The 21,489-nt window shown below is 41.6% G+C and overlaps 1 protein-coding gene across 4 annotated transcripts in view; it reads left to right on the forward strand.

Moving 5' to 3' along the window:
• LOC144721042 (rho GTPase-activating protein 12-like) overlaps positions 1-20,885 on the forward strand; it is a 41,230-nt gene extending 20,345 nt beyond the window's left edge. For 2 of the 4 annotated variants that reach the window (XM_078598340.1, XM_078598341.1), the window contains exons 9-19: positions 120-181; positions 1,156-1,228; positions 1,787-1,888; positions 5,561-5,680; positions 6,199-6,322; positions 8,138-8,239; positions 8,943-9,041; positions 12,183-12,260; positions 15,043-15,177; positions 16,750-16,855; positions 19,099-20,885. In XM_078598340.1, the coding sequence (XP_078454466.1) occupies positions 120-181; positions 1,156-1,228; positions 1,787-1,888; positions 5,561-5,680; positions 6,199-6,322; positions 8,138-8,239; positions 8,943-9,041; positions 12,183-12,260; positions 15,043-15,177; positions 16,750-16,855; positions 19,099-19,273 (1,176 nt within the window). In that variant the 3' untranslated portion in view covers positions 19,274-20,885. The remainder of the gene's footprint in view (positions 1-119; positions 182-1,155; positions 1,229-1,786; positions 1,889-5,560; positions 5,681-6,198; positions 6,323-8,137; positions 8,240-8,942; positions 9,042-12,182; positions 12,261-15,042; positions 15,178-16,749; positions 16,856-19,098) is intronic. The other 2 variants (XM_078598343.1, XM_078598344.1) reach the window with 2 other exon arrangements.
• The last annotated feature ends 604 nt before the right edge of the window (positions 20,886-21,489 follow it).

The raw sequence follows: 21,489 nt of genomic DNA on the forward strand, positions 1-21,489 counted from the left end.
AATTATTTGGCATATACAATTGATGCTGAAGTATGGCACCACAAGTGCATCGAATAGTAACACTCATTTTTAACGTCACAACCGTAATGCTGTATTGCCTGCATGCTTTGTGATTTCAGAAAACCATCAAACAGGGCACTTTAAACAAAGCAAAAATTGTGGAAGGCGGCAAAAAGCTAAGGTGTGTAATGACACGTGACGGGCAGCCCATGTCGTTATTTTTAGCATTGTTAATTTTTATACGGTCTACATGTAAAATAGGTATTTTCTGTGCTTTATGTAGGAAAGTTATAAAAGTAATCACCTTATTATTTCTCAACGTTCAATACACCAACTAGCAACAATACATGGATTAAAAAAAACGTTAAAAAAACTATGATATTACAAATATTGCATTATGAGCAGTTCTAATAATAATAACACATGATCATAATATTAAACCAAAACTTACCTTGAGCAAGTCATTTAACTCACCTATATTTTGTCTTGGTCACAGTAATTCCACAACACAGGGTATATTAATAATACATTTAAACACATTTAAAGATAATGGTTTTCTACATTCATAATAAGTCCAGTGAAAGGTAGCCTAGATGCCAAAGTACGAGGGTATTTATTGAACGAGTACATTGCCCAGACCTTTATTACTGCATGCAATTACACAATTCTAACATCATATACGTGCTTTGAGCATACTTTAAAAGCACACGGACTATTTCGCATTGCACTGAGAAAAGATTGTTTTTCTTTGCATAAATAACAATCGTACATTTCCTTAGCCAACTCGCTGCAGAACGATCGGATGAGTTTGCACACGGAAGTCATTATGCTGACAAAAAGTACTGCCATTTGGAGAAAACTGAACACATTCGTCAAGAACACTGCCAACACAGCATTACCAAATAAAGTCCTCCGTAGGAATGCTGCGTTCGGCCCTGCTTTTTATAGACAGCACTAACATCTGGAGAATTACGCAAGTCATTACCAACGTGTGTTTAAAACTAGTTGTGCTCTTACGATCAATTTATAGCCAGACCATGCAGCCAGTCGTACTAGTCAACGTGAAGAACAATAACGTCCATTGTAACCAGACTGTGTTGTCTCGTGAAATATTGCCCATTCATAACAATTGATGCAATGTCATTTGTTTGGCAGGAAAAGCTGGTCAAACGTCTTTGTTACTCTAACAACTTCAACTATAAGCTTCAAAGAAAGTGGACCTGGCTGGGTGCGTACACACCATATTGGTGCTAATGCGAAAGAACTCATAGACACACACACACTATTAAGAATACATGTGTTATTGCTCGACAGCTTTCCAAATATTTATACTGAAATGCATTAAAATTAACAAAACCTTGCCTTTTATATACAAGCAACTATCATAAGTCGAGGCGTGACAAATAGCATGCCTACTCTTAGTTCTTTCGGTAAAGTCACGTAGGTAAAAAATGAAATTAAAATTAATAAAAATAAAATAAAAATCACGACGTTTCGGAGGCAACACAAGTCTCCGTCATCAGGTGGGACCGTCACACGTCGTGATTTTTATTTTATTTTTTATTAATTTTAATTTCATTTTTTACCTACGTGACTTTACCGAAAGAACTAAGAGTATGAATCATTGCAGTAACGAAAGCTTTAAATCTGGAATAAATAGCATGCCGTTGAATTGCTGCTCGGGTGCTGCGGTTTGCCTTCACGTGATCGTAGAACGCCACTGTTGGGTCGTGCTCCTACCCTCAATTGTTGCGTGACTGCCATGTGCCCGTCCCCCACCTTCTAGAAACTGGCCTCAATGTCCACGAAGGGATTGCACGCCGTTTGTCTTCGTGGGGCTCGGATCGAGGCGGTCCGTGACAAGTCGAGCAAGAAGAACGTCATGCAGGTGCGCAAACGCATTTCATTCATTCTGCTCGGTCACATTTAGTGCGGAGGGACATAACTCACAGGTGCCCCCGGTGCCAAAGCAAACGTCACCCTTCCCTCTTGGATAATCGGAGGGACTGTGGATGATGAATCGATCGCGACGTGTGCATGCAAATGGCCTGCTCTCGTTTAAACAGTCAAAAAGGTAAAAGGGTGCAGCAGCCCTGCAATTAATTTGTCACCACAGCGAAACTCAACAAAAAAAAAATTCATTTTATTTTACCAGGTAAGGCCCACTCAGCTCTATTGCTTTTTTTTTTAGAAGTGACCTGGCCGCATATGTTAGCTCTATGAAGTGGCTTACCATGTGCAAATTTATTGCAGCCAAATGCTCTAAACGCATGTTTCTAAATGTGTAGAGAAAAAAACCGGAGAACCCAGAGAAAAATCTGCGTGACCATGGGGACAGAGACACGCAAACTTAAAGTACATCGGCATCAGGGTCGGGATCGAACCCACGACCTCCTACATATCACACGAAGTAGTTAACCTCTTGCCACCATGGCTCCGTCTCGCCACTATAACGCGTTGGCAGAAGGACCACTCAGGCTAGATTTTACAGAAGAGGCGGGAGCATCCATCCGCATCTGTCCCCACCGCACACGGCCTGTTGAACGACTCTCACTGTGCTGCACCCATATATTCTGCGGGGTGGACAGGGGCGGGGTAAGGGGTGGGGATTTAAAGAAACTTGCATCGTTGTTTCAACTGCCGCGGCGAGAGGTCGGACCGGCGACCTCTGGATCGCAAGTCCAGCGTTGCTGACCGCTGCACTGCGTCGGCATCCCATGAACACAGCGCCGGGGCATAGCAAGTCGTACAGCGTTGCCATTATCAGGAGGTGTAAGTTATTACTCTTCATTGGCTCAGTGGCAATAAACAATAACTCTGGCTCTGGGTCAATTAAAAGTCAAATGTAACAATTAGCAGTCTCACTTCAAATGTAAATAATGTCATTGTTGTATATTGGCTAATTAAAGGTTTAATGTGCAAATTAGAGGGATACCAATGCACATATTAATCAACGAAGCACTTCAAAAGCTCACTGTACATGTGTCGTGAGTCATTCAGAGACAGTATTTAGGAGGCAACGGCGTTTATTCTACACTTTATGCAACACCGTTACACACGGGACTACAATACACCTATCTCTACCGCATACGGGATAACTATAATCGGGTCAGAGCAGCCAACGTGCTGCCTGACCCACGATGTCGTAGACGTAGCACTTGGGTTCCACTTCACCATCAGACAGCCCCGATATTCGATCGGAGCTTCCCTTTAATCCTTCTCGGCGCGGCCTGGCTCCACCCCAGGCCGCGCCTACCTCTAGAATATTCCCGAAGGTTCCAGGCCACCTTACGCCTGTTCCCTCTCTGGCTCCGCCCTTAACCACGCCCCCCTCAGGAACTCTCCAGACGTTTCTCAGCTCCTCTTCCCGTGTCCCCTCGTTCACCTTTGGCCCACATTCCTCACCCCGGCCCATCACGTGCTTAACCCGGTGCCGGGGTGACTCGTCCCCACATGCCCCACCCTACCGCCAGCTGCCCCCACCACACTCCCCCAGTGACCGACTCCGTGGCGATTACCTGCGGCGTGGCGGAGGCTGCTATCCCCTCCTCTGCCGGTGGGACTCATCTGGCTTCCTTCTGCGAGCACCCAGTACCACGCCCCTAGTGGCACACTGAGTGGTACTGCATGGTGTGTTAGCCTCAGCTAACACACCATGCAGTACCACTCAGTGCGCTACGCGCCGTAGTGATCCATTTAACATCACTACACATGCTTAGAATTGGGTGTGTGAGAACCAGTGTTTCTCGATCCATATAAATTGTAGTGTATGTCATGGGTTCACATCACCACCCCCGTGTTAACTAGATTCTCATATCCAATTAAAACTCTAAATTGTGACAATTCATTCAGTTATTGGGGGGTGAAGGGGGGTTAATCATTACAACTCTAATGGAAATGTATTCAATGTCAGGGGCACATCATTAACGTATAAGAATATCAATGAGTGATGGGATACGTCATTAAAATCTGTATTACTTTGTAGAATTAAAGCGTGTTAACAATTTAATACTTTGACCACCGCTGAACTAAACTTATGTTTGCAACAAAATACGGAGATAATTCAGCGCAAAATTACGTTCGGACCAACATTAGCTAGCGCAGCAGACAATGTTTTCTTTGCTATGAATGATGATGCACTCTGCATGCAATAAATCACCGGTCACAACATTTTACGAAGTTAAGTCATGCTTGTGTAATGTATCTCGAATAAGTCCTGTCCTGTCTGTTCCATTACCCAAGCACAATTTGCATTATGCATTCTTCGAAAAAAATGTAATGAATGACTCTGCGAATTAAATAATGAATCGCATCTGTGATGCTGCAGTCTTTTTCTGGCAAGCTGCGTCGAAATATCAAATTATACCAAACCGCTTTCAAGCAGATTTCTTTTTTTGTTATATATATTCATTACACGAGTCATACCATTTACCTTTAAGCAAATTTACCTTCAAACCCCAAATTAGGATTTATTAATGTCATGGTATATTGCTCGTGCCTAAAACTTATTTTTGAAGTTAGCGTAACAGTGGGTAGGTGTGGCATGGTTGGTGCCTCGTTCTCAAAACATTTTGCACACTCTCTGCGTCGCACATTGGGTCCCGTGTTGGGTGATGGAGCAATACAGTTCTACACTGTAGAAAAGAACAACACAAGATGTACTCTTTGTTTGTTTTCGGTAAAGTCACGTAGGTAAAACATATAAAATGAAAAAGTTAAAATTTTACTTATTTATTTTATATTTTTGTACCTACGTGACTTTACCAAAAAAAACAAAGAGTATGGATCCTTGCAGTCACGAAAACTTGAAATCTAGAATTAACACAAGATGTGTATAGTGACCTCTCCTGTTATGGAAAATCAGGACACCTGCATCAGCTCAGTTTATCCCCCGAGCCAAGAGTGATGTAATCCACCTATGCTCGCGACTGATTCCACACATGGCATGGTGCTCGTTTTCTTAGAGTCAGTGCAATGGCCTGGTCAGTAACAAAGTCATGCTTAATGCAATGTGTCATTCTGAATTTTTTCATGGTATTTGTGGCCATAGAAGCGTGCCCTTAATATGCCTTAGAGTGTGCCTCAATTTAACAGTTAACCAGGCGCGTGACAAATGTTTCACAGTTCACGATAAGCGAGGTATGAACCTGGTCAGAAAAGATGAAAATGTCTGCGCAAATGTATATAGTTAATCAGAATGGTTATATTTTGTATAGCCTAGTGGTCAAGAGTGTTTGACAATAAGGGTAGAGTTCATGGCCTTAAAACCAAACTTAGCATTCTGATTGATAATGTGATGAAAAGGACATTGTCAGATAAATGCACCATCTGGTGATCTCTGTGGATGCAAATGTCCCAAGGCATTGTGCTCAAGGGCTGGTCATTGTGTGCTGGTGTCATGGGCAAATTTGAAGAATTACTCCCAAACTAGGTTGTCCCTTTGTGAGTCCACGTGTGGAGTTCAGAAAGACTCCTTTGGGCTTTGGTCCACCATTTAGACAATGCTCGGTATGGAGATACTGATGATGTTCACTGTTTCTGGCTGTGCTGTGCTATTAAGGGTGGTATGTGTGTGCATCAGATGACCACCGTCTCTGAAGATGTCTATCTGCTACAGTCAGATAAAGAAGAAAACGTCAATCAGTGGCTTCAGGAGATCCATAAAGTGACTCAAAATCTGGTCTGAAATCTATACATCTCAAGTTCTTATCCTACTTAAGATAAGAGTCAAACATTGCCACAGTTTGAGTAGCATGCATGTAGATGTATTCTATCTCTGGCCTCAATGACTAATACAAAACTAATAAAACAAAACAATTAAACCAGGATATTTTCAAGGAAAGAATTAAATAGTGTGTGTCAGTCCTGATGTTTCTCTAATGATTGTGCTCTGGCTCCATTGCGCATTGGGCATCGAATTAAATGATTAATATATTCCATATATATATATTTTTAAGACTTATAGAAAATATTTTAGACGTAATACGTTATTTTATTCTGTTGTATCATGACCATTGAGAGCCATGTGGCAGTTGCTGTGCCTGTTGTATGCTTTCTTTTCTCGAGATACCATTTCACGTTTTAGGATATTAAATCATCCATTGTCACAGGGTTAGACAGCGATTACATGAACTTCATAGTCCACATTTTACTCAGTGCTTTCTTATATTGAAACATGTTTTTTTAATTTGTCCTCAGCTCCCAAACAGCTCAAATGATGACTCTGACAGCAAGTTGACAGCTCACGATGAAGTCACTAGTCTACCCAAAATTCAGCCAACTATCACCCGGTCTAGCAACAGAGAGAGCAGGTTTCTACACTGTAAGTATACACGCCTTTTAAATTAAAAGCACATAGGAACACCCAACCTTTTACTAAAGAAGCACCAAAACTGTAGGCTAACAAACCACAAAAATTCCTCCATTGAAAAGAAAAGGCATGCATTTTTTATTTCTCTGTGCTCGTGCCAAATTAGATCCCTGCCAGATGTCTTTAATTTAAAAAAAAATTTTAACTTGTCAAAAAAATCCAACTGTTATAGCCAATAGCAGAAGTAAATGGATTCTTGAATTCACATTAAGAATTTACGCAAAGACTTAAGCCTTTGTGCCTTGAGGGTAAAAATATCCCTAGCCGGCAGCTATCGTAAATTATGTAATCCGGGCCTTGCCTGGTCATCACAAAACGTTGCCTATGATTCGTATTCTGAATCGTGAGGAATTTGTACATTGGAGACCAGCCAACATACTTCTGACTCGAATTCACAACAGACAGGATTTCCTTTTGAAACAGAATCTGGTTCAGTATGTAAAAACAAATATAAAAATAACATTCAGCCCTTTGACAATATGACACAACAATTTTGGTCAGTTACTTATTATTTAACAGGCCATTACACAATGTGTCTGGAATAATGATTCATAAATGTGTTTCTAACATATTTTCGAATAGAACAGTCTGCATTCCATTTGGAAATAAATAACACCTGCTTCCCTTGTTTGTTTCTCCACATTAAAAAGTCATCTAAAAGTAAAATAAAAATTCAAATACCATCAGCCACCCAGCCTTTGCAGGATGCATTTACCAGCAGCATTGGTTCAATCAAAGCAAAATTGGGCAGTTTGCCGAAATTGAATCAAGCAAGCCTGTCTGCTGATGAGCCACTGAATGTAGGAACTGGTACAGAGTCTGCATGTCTAGAATCAATTCTGCTGATGAAGATATACTCCCAGAAGAGAGTGCTGCTGACGGATTGCGTAAAATTTTTTTTTTGTGGAAAGACAAATATGGGAAGCAATAAATACTTATTTTGTTCTTAACATTCTCCAGAATAATACGTAATTATTTCTTTGTCTTGTTTTCAATTTCCTTTGTTGGAAAAATAATATGAACACTTAATGTGAACACTTAACTTGTGAGCTGTTGGTAGAAAGTCAACAGCGGTGGTTTAATAGCAAAACTAGACCACACCAAATATTGAATTCCCACCACTGGCTGAGAACCAGCGAATGGAAATGACCACTGCCAATGTTAACATTTTAGCGACGTTTGCAGAGTAACGGCAGTTTTATACAAGTGATTGAAAAGCACATTGGCCAGTTTTCAGATAGGAATGTTGCAAATTTGCACCAAGGTGACTTTGTCGTCCACCAACACTGCCATTGATTATTATGGATGGAAAATCTTTACCTGGCTAGGTGGCTCAGCTGGCCATGTGACTCGTCGAAAAAGTGAGCGGCTCGCAATCGGAAGGTTGCGAGTTCGAATCCTGGCTGTGCGTTGGCTCAGTCTGTCGTCCCTTGCGGTCCATGCAATGAGAACCATTTTGTGGGCAAAGTCAACAGTGGTGGATGTGATAAACGCGCCACTGCCATGGGAATGCAGAATCAAGAGTATCGCTTATGCCACTACTGGCTCAGGGCTGTAGTGTAGGATATGAGAACCACCTTGACGTTCATTGGAGCAGGAATTCACGTTGACTAAATCTTCCAAAGTGCACAGTGATTTGCGAGTTACCAATTAGTTTTAAATAATCTTAATTCAAAATGAATGGTTCCTTTGAGATGATTGCCAGTGATATACAACAGTACTTAGTTTAATTCATCGTGAATGTTTGCATATATTATATTCTTATAGTAGGCAGAAGAGTCTCCACCATAGATAACAAAAACAAACTGAAAAATCTCATCTCAAGGCGACCTACGAGGAAAGACTTAGAAGAAAAAGGCATCATCAAAGGTATTGTATTACGCACGTACATTCTCATGGCAAACCTAAAAGTGGCCATGACATCGCGAAGCATATGATACCTTAGAAAAACACACTCGCACGGTAGGCTGTAAAAACATTACAAAAAATTCTGAATAAGTTACTTGAACTTTATATTAGATTCGTCTTGAAGCTCCATTTGACACATGTTTTACGAGTAACCTGTTATATTGTATGAGCACTTACATAGGTGATTCTGCACTTTATGACAAACGAATTAGTGCCCCATATTCTGCCTCCTGAAATCTTGGCACATTTAATCACGTACGTTTTTTAAAAACATATACGAGCATATATACATATCAATTCAACACGAATGCCCACGTTAACCATACTCTTAGGTTTTTTCGGTAAAGTCACGTTGGTAATAAAAAATAAATAAATAAAATACTAGAAATAATAATAGAAATAAAATAATAAATCACGACGTTTCGGAGGCAACACAAGTCTCCGTCATTGTGTTGCCTCCGAAACGTCGTGATTTATTAAGTTATTTATATTATTCTTTTTATTATTTCCTTTAATTTTTTACCAACGTGACTTTACCGAAAAAAACCTAAGAGTATGAAACATCGCGGTCACGAAAGCTTCAAATCTAGACCCACGTTAACCACTTCGCTTGCCGACCCGCCCACGTGATGCTGTCCGCTCCCGCTGTCGCCGTTTGCTCCAGAACAAGTCTTTGGCTGCCCCCTGCAGACTCTCTGCGAGCGGGAGGGATCCACGGTGCCCAACTTTGCCAGGCTCAGCGTTCAATGCGTGGAGAGGAAAGGTGACGGGCTCTCTACGCATGTCTGCTGAGCTTCTCTCACATCCCACGTAGCCGTGCTAGTCTGTGAGGTTGTACCTGTTCGCGTGGGCATTCGCCGGCCGAGCTGCTTAGCGCTCCGATGTGTTTGCGGGTTGTTGACGTTCGGTGCGATGTCTCACATGCAGCAATGATGTTCATGGTATCAGATATAGGTATAAAGAACAATGAAAAACACAGCGCCTTACATTGTACAATGTATTATTTGGGTCTGTCGGTAAAGCCACGTAGATAGAAAAAATAATAATAATAATATCTCGAAGTTTCGATTGCTTGTGTTGCGATCGAAACGTCGTGATATTTGTATTATTTTTTCTATTTACGTGGCTTTACCGAAATACCCAAAGAATATGAATTCCCGCAGTCACGAAAGCATTAAGTCAAGATTTTATAATGTACTAAGTTTAAATATGTGCTGTGAATCATCACCACCACCACCACCACCCTTCCGTACATCCAACATGTCGCTGGGTCAGCTGATTTTGCAAAGCCTCCACGTATTTTTTTTTATTCGACAAACTCTCTGCCCTTCCTCCGCTACTCTCGAGTCCTCACCTCTATCTTCCAAGTCCTCCTTCACATTTCACTCCATCTTTATCTTGGATAGCCCCTCGGCCTTTTCCACTGTGTTATTTCCATTCGATACAGCTCTTTTGGCAGCCGAGTGTTTTCAATTCTTTTTATGTGTCCATAACATTTCAATTTTGCCCTTCCTATACATTTTTTTCCCAGAATTTATTCCACTGTTCTTCCACAACTTCAAGATGTTTCATTCAGTACCTTCTACGTTCCCCCCCGCCCCCCAACAATGTGTTTTAATAACCTAATTTCTTTCACCTGCAATTTGTTTTCCTCCCTTTTTGCCAAAGTCCATGCGTATGCTGTATAGGTCAGCATTAGTGCGAATGTGTTATACAAAACCAAGTCGCCTCTCTTGCCACTGCAGTGTCCTACCTGAGACCTTGCTTCCAAGACACTTGGATCTCTCTAAGCTCGTCAAATCTTCCCCTATAAAGTTTATTCGTCGACTGCTTTTCTAAATATATATCCATAATCACGAGTTAATCAATCCTGACATTTATTTTAATTGGGGTGGCAGGGTTGGAGCGTAGTGAACAAGACCCTTGCCTCACAACAATAAGTTACCTAGGTTCAATTCCTGACCTGAGAACCTTTTTGTGTGGAGTTTGAATGTTCTCTCTCCCTGCTCTGCGTGGGTTCCCTCCGGGTCCTCTGGTTTCCTCCCATAGCTTAAACACACACACAGTGTAACTGCTATTGCCAAACATCCCAACGCTGAAAGCAATGCCGACAAGTGACACAATTTGGTTACACAGCAGCAACGTCACCTCCTCTGGCCAAAACTTGGCAGAACCCTCCTAAAAAACGTATTGGAATTCAGTGAGGCTTTCCTGGGTAAGCAAGTGTAAAATTAATTAGGTTTTAATTTCGGAATCTTTAATCCATTCAATTATTCTATTCAGTTATTTCTGCAGTTTTTTTTCCAGCCCAAATTATTGAAGAATCAGCAAAGAACACTACATTTGACTTGCAGTTTTTGCTTATACCGAAACTCCAGACTTCATCCATTACAGTTATAAATTACATTGCTGACGGAACTCTACACTGTCTGAGTCCATAATCAATGGTGAACCACTCTGAATTCACCATTCTTATGTGCTGGTAATTAGTAACCAAAGCTGTAGCATATACTGTAAGTACAAATTAAAATGTACATTTCGACATTTATTTGGTGCCACGTTGCACCTAACTCCCATGTTCATTACATTTTGATTGAAAAAGAATGAATACATTTCACTAAATCTGTAAAATATATATGATGATGCTATGGGACGTGAGGTAGTCGTGTAGCCTTTGGTTTCAAAGTGTTCAAAGTGCTGATGTTTACACAAGTGTCAAGTGTTGTTCATTTACGGCTGAGTGGACCTAGTAAAGGCCCAGGACTGATTAAGATATCACTTGACACTGATATTTGTGGTAGCTGGAGTTTACATGCAGCTTTCTGGATTTGCAGCGGCTTGCGCGAGCCACTCTCCCCAAAGATTTGTGCAAACACATTCTCACCCATGCATACATGTAAAGAGCGATGTAATTCCAAGGCGTTGGAATTACATCGCGTGTGTGCAGTGCTGCACCAGTGCTTCATCCTGAAGTTTATTGAAATATACACAAATAGTGAATAATTTCAACAAATATAGAGTAAAAGTAGGTCGCTCTTATGTGTGCCCACAAACACATGAACACAAAAAAGTATGTGCCCATGTGGAAGACAAAGATTCCCCAGATAGCTTGAACAGACTTTTGGGGCAAGTGCTGTTAGTGAATACCAGCATGGCACAAAGGGGGTGAGTGGTCAGCACCACGCCCGGCCGCTTTTGTCTCCCAAGGGGTGAAGTTTACACACTGCATCAGGTACTCATTTGAGGCTGAGTCGACCTAGGAGAGCTCCAGGACCGGTTCAGATAATCATCACTGGTATTAGCTGTGAGCGGGAATTTAACTCGGGTAACTGGGTTCGTAGCGCAGGGTGCAAACTGCTACACTACTGCTCCCCACATGCACACACACACATGGGCACACGCAAATTAAGCCAATACATTACAATAAAACAACTCCAGAACATGAGACGTTTTGGAAAGCGAATGGGCCAGTCAGTCTTGCCCTTTGTGCTACAGGCTCTGCCCTTCTACTGTTCCCGATTTCCCGCAAGATGTAAAAGAGCATTTTCTAACCGTAAATGGCCGCACCATATTCTCTAAGCACCTGGTCTACTAAAATCTCCTCCAACTGCTTTTTAAATGATCCAGTGGACTTGTTTTTCCCCCGCTGCAGCACTTTTATTGAAGGCTGTTCCAAGAAATTCCTCCTGTGTGTCCCCACTGTGCTCATTTCATTTACAGTTTTTAAGCATGCCCTATACATTTGCCAATGATGTATACACAATAGCGACAAACATCAAGATAAAAGGATACCTTAACCCAACATTCCTATGCAGCATGCACTGAAGCTCAACACAGCCCCGTTGTATAATTGTTTCACTTAATCCTGGCTGAATGAAGTTCTCGTTTTCCTTTCTGACCGCAGGTCTGCAAGTGGACGGGATTTACAGGGTGAGTGGAAATCTGGCCACTATACAGAAGCTGAGATTCATCGTGGACCATGGTGAGAGGTTGCATATCCAATTATGTCACGTATAAAATCAAACATGTGTGCCCAGAAAAGCCGAATTATACGCAGTCACCAAACAAGGGCGGAAAAGTAGGATTAGTGGCAGAGTATTCACCAGAGCACAACATTGGACGAATACAAAACCCAGTTTTGGCCTCTGTTCTATTACAGCCTGTGAATCCCTCAGAGAAGGCTTTAAGCAAAGGCTGCTGTATACCATAGCAATTGAACATGCCACGACCCTATTCGTAACAACAAATATACTGAAGCATGGGCCAAATGTGCCTTCCGCAACACATGATATAGCTGTCAAAAAATGTGCCACTTTTACCATTTGCGTGCGTGCTGTGTGGGTGCAGTGGTGATCCCGAGGCTGGCCTCAGGAGGCTTTCAAGCAGCACTTAAAATTAAAATGGCATTCCATAGGAGACAGGTGTCCATAGGGGAATTGAAATTCATGAAGGGAACCACTTGCGTGACCCAGAATGGCCATGATTATGTTTTAAGCATTGTTTATTTATCATGGAAGTAAAACTGTGTAAGCCCATTAATAGTGTCCAAATTAATAAAGCAATTATTTTATACTTCGAAAATTACATTGCATTCATATTTCAGATAGCAAATGCCAAAGAGCTTTAAAAATATTTACATGGAACCTCATCTTCATTCCAATTATGGAAACTTTTCGGCAGTATAGAATTTACAAAAGAGGCTTCATGTTTTGCATTTCAAAAGCAGGCAACCGGTATGGTTTCAGCCAACAGGCTTACACTTCTCGTGTATATCAACTTTGCTTTCGACCAGCATTCATTGGCTTCCACCTTTGCTTCCACCTATAAGGCAGTCGACAACAAATAACTAACAACAGACCAGCAAGCAAGCATAACGCGAATTGGTACATGCAGTCCCAGTAAAGTGTGGATCAGATCGTTTTTTGCATGAGAGCCAATACACCTTCACCGAGGCATATGAAATGCTGACTTACATATTTTTCTTTCTTGGCGTCATATAGCATTACCCTCAGAATACATTTAGTGCCCTGGGGTTAAAGCTGGAGGGGGCCCAGCAGGGTCTATTTCCAGCTGCTGGACTATTTATTTTTCGACTAAATGGGGTTCTGCTGTTGGTATTACTACCTCTAGTGCTTTTTACTGAGAAAAAAACGTATTCTCTCACCCCGCCCCCGCTACTTCGCCACCACGGAGAATTCACCCACTTAAGCCACTGATTGTTTACGCCACGGGGCAGTGAGGTGGTCTACGTGTCCATGCTGTTGAGATTATTGCGCGCGAAAGAATGTTTACAAAGCAGCTATGTAAACGTGCTTGCTTTTAAAGCAATGTACAACTTATCTGGAAGTATTTTTTTTTATAAACGAAACGGCACACGGTGGAGTCGTTTATGGTTAGTGGCACGGCACCTATGAACTCGGTGACACCAATTCGCTGCCAGGCCATGGCTACAGCGATATCTGAACCGGTGCAGGGCCCTCTTTACGAATCCGCACAAAAAATGATCAAACAACCCCGGTATCCAACAGTGGATTTCCAAATTGCTGTATATTACATGAATTATGGTCAATGGTACTACTTTACGTGAGCACGCTGGGCATGCTGGTGCTGTATACCCAGAGGTCAGTGCCCTGGAGGAAAGGGTTAATGGACTGCAATGGTTTGCGAAACTCCCAGACCTTCGGGCCTGTGAGATGGCCAGGAAATGGCAGTACATCACGTGACTTTGTGACCCCCATCCTCATATGCGTGGGGTTTCTCTGCATACTCTTCGAACGCAGAAAACTCTCCGAAAAAAGGAATTGACAAAATATATTTTCGCATGAACCCTCCTGAAAAAAAGATTATTGAGTCAATGAAGATTCCACAAACAATACATGACATTAGCTATCTCTCTTTACATTCATGTGAAATAGGCAATAGCACTTTCTACCCTTGTGAATCAATTTTCTAATTTTCATTTATGAATGCAATCAGTGTTCTTTGAACAGCAGTTATATTGTAATTTTCAGAGTCGTGATCAATATTGATCATATTGATTTATTTCTGCAAATGAAAATTGCACTTGGTGCTTTTGACATGTATCATCGCACTGCGGATCTCCCTTTGCAAAAAAAAAACCCCACTTAGTGCCTCACTTGATTTTAAAGGTTATGGATTGATTAAAGCATTTGTTCACGTCAATTAAATCAAGAGTACATTTAGTTGCTATTCGCATCATTTCTTTCCAACGAACCATATCGCGCAGATAATGTTTGTTGTGTGCAGTAGTTTCCCAGCAGTGGATGATGTTTCTAAGTGGCTTTACCCAATGAGGTCTTTTGCGACTGTTGTAAATTAGGAGCGTGGTGGCAGAAGATACACGGCCTCCTCTTTTTCGAATAACGTCGCAGGATCTTGAACCAGGGCGGTCACTGGGCTTGCACCGCGAACCTCTGCAACGTGCGGCAATACAAGTTTATTGAATCCGAAATCCGTTTAGCTTGTTTTTTAAAATCTTGATTGAACACTCATTTATGAGAACTGCTTTTTGTCTTTGGGTTGTTGTCCTTCCCCCCGCCCGCCGCCCGCCGCACCTCCGATTAGCACGGCTAGCTATGTACGGTGCGAAAAAAGTTCAACGTACACGTGCATTACATTGGCGTCGAGCTACATTGAGCTGCACGGTGACTCGTTAACACGACGACGCTTGATCTCCCTCCTGAAGTGCGTGAAAATGTTTTTTTTCTTCTTCTATCCCCGTTGTGCCCAACGAAACCTCCCAGAGGAGAAGCTGGACCTGGAGGAGTCGCAGTGGGACGATGTGCATGTCATCACAGGGGCCCTGAAGATGTTCTTCCGGGAGCTTCCAGAGCCCCTCTTTCCGTTCAAGTTCTTCCCTCACTTCATCAATGCCATCAGTCCGTATCCCATTGATTTTTAGCGCCGCTCATGCACGAGACACCGTTTGCCGATCGTCGTACAAATACAGAAACGGTTGCTTATTTTTTTTGCCGGAGATAGCCTCACTGAGACTGCCTTTCAGGTTTATCCCGCATTTGTGATTTATTTTGTACGCGAAGGTTCAAGTCAAAGTGCCAGGGGGGAAAACCCACATATATGATGGGAATACCTCAAAAGTTATTTAAAATAAGTTGGATTGTCTATTTGATGCATGATTATGCAGTTGCCACCTCGTTTCCCTGCAAGCATGTGACTTGCGTACGTCATGACCATTAGTGTCAGCTACCAATACGGCCTCCAAACAGGCATGAGGCATCATGCGTGGCGTTTTCATGAATGGTGCAGTGTGCAGTGTGTAGCTGGAAAGTTTGGAACCATTCGACGATTATGGGAGACGTTTTTAAAATAAAGAAATGGCCGTTAAATGCAGAGTGATGAAAGTGTTCCCACAGCTCACAGCTTTGATGTGATTTCGGTACACATAGAGGGGGTACATTATCATATAATTTACGAGTTGTCGTTCATTGTCTTCAGCCACTATTTGGCTTCAGCTTAACATTGAACTGGAGGCAAATTACTTACTCCAATAAAGGTTGGGGTCGTATGCTTATAAATGCAACCAATATCTGGGCTGCAATTGGGGGGCATTACATTTTGGGCGTGCTTAACTATTCGTAAGCAGACACTTGACTACATTTGTGCCAAATTTCTACAATATATCCCGTTCCGGAGCATGGTTATAATTTATAACCCTTCATCATATGTATGAGATGTATTTTTCGTAAATGTGTGTGTAATTGTACGAATGATCCTACGCACACGGGCTCATTGAGCGAGGCTCACGGTCAAAAAATGTAGTTTCTCAAATTGTAAATTTGAAGGTGTGCAAATTGTATAGAAAACCAGACATGGAATTTAGTCCTTCTAGAACACAATTAGAATTGATATCAGGCACGGTCAGCTACATGTATCAGTTGTCGTGTTTTTGAACGTTGGATTAGTACCGTGTTTACTTTGTATCGTTAAGTGTGAAGCGATAAGCATGTGTGGTACTTAAAAAAAAACATTAACTACAACAATAACATCTTCTTGGTTCTTTCGGTAAAGTCACGTAGAAGGGAAGTAATAAAATAATAAAAATAAAACATAATAGAATAATTCTCACGACGTTTCGGCCACAACGCAAGCAGCCGTCCTCAGGTGAAGACCAGGTCTGTCGGTGAGACAGCGTCATTCACCTGAGGACGGCTGCTTGCGTTGTGGCCGAAACGTCGTGAGAATTATTTTATTATGTTTTATTTTTATTATTATATTACTTCCCTTCTACGTGACTTTACCGAAAGAACCAAGAAGATGAATCCCTGCAGTCACGAAAGCTTTAAATCGAAATACAACAATAACAGTTTGGACTCACTCGTCATATTTTATTTGAAGATGTAGTGCACGCATTACCACTTATAATATCGTGCGTGTGTTTCAATCTCTTTGGCTGATTGACGATGGCGTTGCCATTCTTCTTTTCCTTCCAGAAATAAAAGACTATGCTGAAAAGATTCGCTGCATGGGGAAACTGATCGCAATTCTGCCTCCCACCAATCGTGAAACCATGAAACTGCTCTTCAAACACTTAGCAACGTAAGCCTCTTTAAATTATTTACTTTAGTGCTTTAACAATGCTAACCTGCTACTCGAGTTAGCTATATAGATGCTAGTTTTCAATTTCATATCACTTTTTTTGTGAAATCAATCAATACAGTAATTAAATCCTTTATATTAAGTTCACTTGCTTGCTTGCTTGCGCGCTTACGACCGTGCAAATCTTTCGGTCGTTTTTTAACCCACTTCCCGTGATCCAATCGAGCTGACATTTTGCACACAGACTCGTTGAGCGTGACAATTTATTTTCGTGAAAATTTTTTTCCATAACTTTACACTTTTTAGGAAAAATGTTTTTTCTATTTAATTACCAATTGCTTAATGGTGGCAGGCAATCATCTGACCCATAGGTGGCAGCCATCTCAAGCCAGAGGACGAGAGGACTCTAGCCGCCACGCATATAAAGGATTTATAGTGAAAAACTTTGTTTTTACGGGTTAATTTTACACTTATCATCTTCATTTTTTTTACCGAAATTAATATTACACTTGACAACTCCACATATGTGTAAGCTATATAAATGACGTGACTGGAGGCTCACGCAAAGATTGCTATCCTACGAAAATATTTTACGGGAATGTATATATTGCCAAGCCCAATATGCACGAGTGTGCCCTTAACAGTAGCAAGTCCAGTACTAACCTTCAGGGGGTGCGCTTCCACGCAGCATGAATCCATGCTTCCGTGCTCGTGGCAAACGCTTGCACCGAAAAGGCTGATCCAGGCATTGCTTTTGCATGGCCCGGAGTCTGACCCCTTAAAAAATCTGGGCACAGACGCTCCCGACGCCGCATATCAGGAGCTAGTATGTCTTGACGTCAGGCACATCGTCCACAGCAACGTCCTTGTAAATGTTCTCCTTTAAACAGTGCTTCAATTGCATGTATGTACGTTGAACTTGTATGTAGCCAACCGTGCTAATGGGAGGTGCATATTGCATTGGTGCGTGCATTATAACGTTTTTTTTAAAATCCTTTATATTAAGTTCACTTGCTTGCTTGCTTGCGTGCTTACGACCGTGCAAATCTTTCGGTCGTTTTTTAACCCACTTCCCGTGATCCAATCGAGGTGACATTTTGCACACAGACTCGTTGTGCGTGACAATTTATTTTCCTGAAAAATTTTCCCAAAATTGTACACTTTTTAGGTAAGAAAAAATTATATTTAATTTCCAATTGCTTAATGGTGGCAGGCAATCATCTGACCCATAGGTGGCAGCCATCTCAAGCCAGAGGACGAGAGGACTCTAGCCACCCGTTTCAAAGACCAATGTGGGCTGGGTTGTGGCCCATTGAATACGCATATAAAGAATTTATAGTGAAAAACTTTGTTTTTATGGGTTAATTTTTTATCCACCAAAATCGACACAAATGATCTTGAGCGGTGACTAAATTCGCACGTAAACCAAACCTGTGGGTTATTAAATAATCACAATTGCATTACATAAAATGGAGTCTTGCGCCCATCCGTGTCGATCGTTGAGTGTGTTAAAGGAAAAATGTACGTAAGTATTAAATATGATTGTTAAGACAAAATTCCTGAAAGATTGACATTGTACCTGTGCTAGCTTCATTAGAGTAACAACGACTAGATGCAACACAATTAGAAGCAGATGTTTTCAGTATGAAATGCGAATATCATAGACGTGTATCGATACAAACATGCATCATTAATATGCATTCTTAAAGCCCATGATAATTGCATTGAATCACATGTGCAAGAATCAATGTCTTTCCATTCATATATACGCTGTACGATGATGTGATTCCTGAATCAAATCGTGACACTGACTCACAACATTTCATCAAATCGCTGGCATGCGGCGGTGGGTGGGATGGAAATACACCGTTCAGTAGTTGCATCTGTACACATCAAAATATTCATTGCCTCAGCGATGCAGTTTATATCCACTTACGCATCCCTCTATGTACGCGCGCATGTCGTACGCGTGTGCACGTATGTGCGATCGTGTTTGCATGTGCACGTGCCGTGCTGGCCTTCACAGGTGCTCGCCAACAGCACTCGCCCCAAAAGTCTGTGAAGGCTATGAGGGGGAACTTTGTCTTGGTGTGTGGGAGACGGCGGCGGCCGGCTGGTCGTGGCGATAGCCTCGGAACCCCGCGTGTGCCGTGCCGGCCTTCAAAGGTTTTCGCCAACAGCACCTTCCTCAACAGTCTAAGAAACGCTATATGGGGGAACTTTGTCTTTGTGTGTGCATGCAGGGTTGTGGCACATGGGAAGACAAATCGCATGTCAGTGCAGAACCTGGCCATTGTATTTGGACCAACTTTGCTCCGGCCGGAGCAGGAAGTGGGTCATTTTGCAGTGCACATGATGTACCAGAACCAGATCGTTGAACACATCCTCACAGAGCACAAAACCTTCTTTCCCGAGTGATGAGTATGATCAAAAATAAATGGGCAGAAACCACACTGCAGCCGATCGGCAAAAAATTTCCTCATCTCCAGCACAACGTATGATTGAACGGGAGAAGTTCTACTTTTCAAAAAATATATATGTTAATATATTATTCAGACACATGTTGCTCAATAAAAAAAAGCATGTGTTCATCAAAGCAAGACCTTGCTTAGATTTCTGCTGGCCTTCATCTTAAATTTTACTTGCTAAAGTTTTGACATGTGCCGTTGGGCCACACTTTTAACGAGGGACATGTTACAAATTGCGCAACACTGGTGTTGAAAAACCTTGCAGATGAATCACTGGCGGCAATCGCTTTTGCGTACCTTATGAAGTGACCTTTATTCCATTGCCTCTCCACTGCTGTCTAAAGACCTCCTTGTAACCGTATCAGTTATCGGTGCTGTTTGACCATAATTCATCATGCAGGTCCATACTGCTTGCTGAAGGACGAGCTCAGGCCTGGGTCATATATCACTTGCGACTCATGTTTTCCGTGGCTTGGAATCAAACTGTAGCTTCTGCGGTGCGCGACCTGCATTTGATTCCTGGCCATGGTTGGCATTAGTCGCGGGCGATATTTGAACCAATCCTGAGCCCCCCCGATTCACCAAGTGTCACCGACAAAGGAATGTAATGTACTCTGATGTGTAGTATCACATAAATTAACGTACAACAAACAATTACCTGTCATGAATCCGAGACAGCCTGCAGTCACGTTTCCCCAGTTTTAACAATTGTAGAAGCATTGCATGTCAGTTCTGTATCTTTTCATAATAAATATTGAAAATATGATTCAAAGTTTTACATATGTCCCGTGTAAAAATAGGTAACCAGGTATTTTATAAGAGGTCATCTCCATGGATTATCACCAGGTCACTCTTAGTGCAATAAATGAATAATCAATTAATATCACATTGCACCAACATGTATTGTTATAACAAAATAAAGACACCTGTATTTTAATTGGATGGAACACGGTTATGTAACCTTAACTGTTGCATTGTACAGTCTGCAAAAAAACCAAACATTGGAATTGCCTGATATTTAACAGTGATCTATTGGATTCCATAAGATTGTGAGAATGTTTACAAGTATTCGGCACGAAATATGATTCTAGTATTTTGAGCAAATGAAAAAAGTTCATGTGAATTGGTCAAACGTATTTGCACAGTTTTACACAGCAGGTGGCAGTCATACACAGCACAAAAATGCATAAAATGCATGTACGTACACTTAATAGTGGAAGCATGTGCAGTACCATATTTTACAAAAAGCTCCCAAAAAGACAAACAAAGAAAAATGTGTTTTAAAATTTGTTACACTTCTATAAGTATTATGGTACAATTTTGCATGTATAAAAGTTTTTAATATTTTAAAATGTCAAAAATGCATGTTGTGCAAGTTGTAAATGTGACTTTTACACAATTGACAATACAAACACATTTTTCCGTGCAGATAACAAATGTATGCAATAAAAAAAAGTTGTCTTCCATTGTTGAGCGATTGTTTTTGCATTATAAACGTAACTTTTCTTGATTTATTGAAGTACTTAAAATGCTTTTTTTGAAAATAAAGACTTGCAATGTGCCATTGTCTTCAATTGTTTTCAAATGTCAGTTTGCTTGCAAACTGCTTGCAAGGATATCAGAGAGTGCTGGCTCCTATGCGCCAAGCACACACACACACAGCACGGTCTGAATAGCCCTGCACTTCACAGAGAGATTACTCTGCGAGAATGGGGTCCCATAACAGGCAGCCTGCTGTATTAAAACCTGGCCATCTTCATTAGCGGTGTTTTATAGCCTCTAATTGTAATTTTCACACCGGAGATGAGTTAGTGGCGCTAATTGGGAGTGTTAATGAGTGTTAATGAGGAAGGGGAGGTCAGCGTATGGCAGAGTAATCATGGCCGGGAGGGAGGCGATTATGAATCCACATTATGCATATGTGCCGAGACAAACAGGGACACATATGTACACACGCACGCAGACACATTACTCATACGTGCAAATGCACACGATACGGTGGATCCTGCCCCACCACTGTATCATGCCCAGGGGATTAAAAATGCATATCAACTGAGGTGACTTTAAATGACTAACCGACATGGTTAGGTGGCTGGATATTACATCTTGTGCATTGCTATTATTGAGTGAACTATTAATACATGATACGGGGGTCTTTACGCTTGT

Source organism: Lampetra planeri, chromosome 10 (genome assembly GCF_965212315.1).
Source record: "Lampetra planeri chromosome 10, kcLamPlan1.2.h2, whole genome shotgun sequence".
Classification (NCBI taxonomy): domain Eukaryota; kingdom Metazoa; phylum Chordata; class Hyperoartia; order Petromyzontiformes; family Petromyzontidae; genus Lampetra; species Lampetra planeri.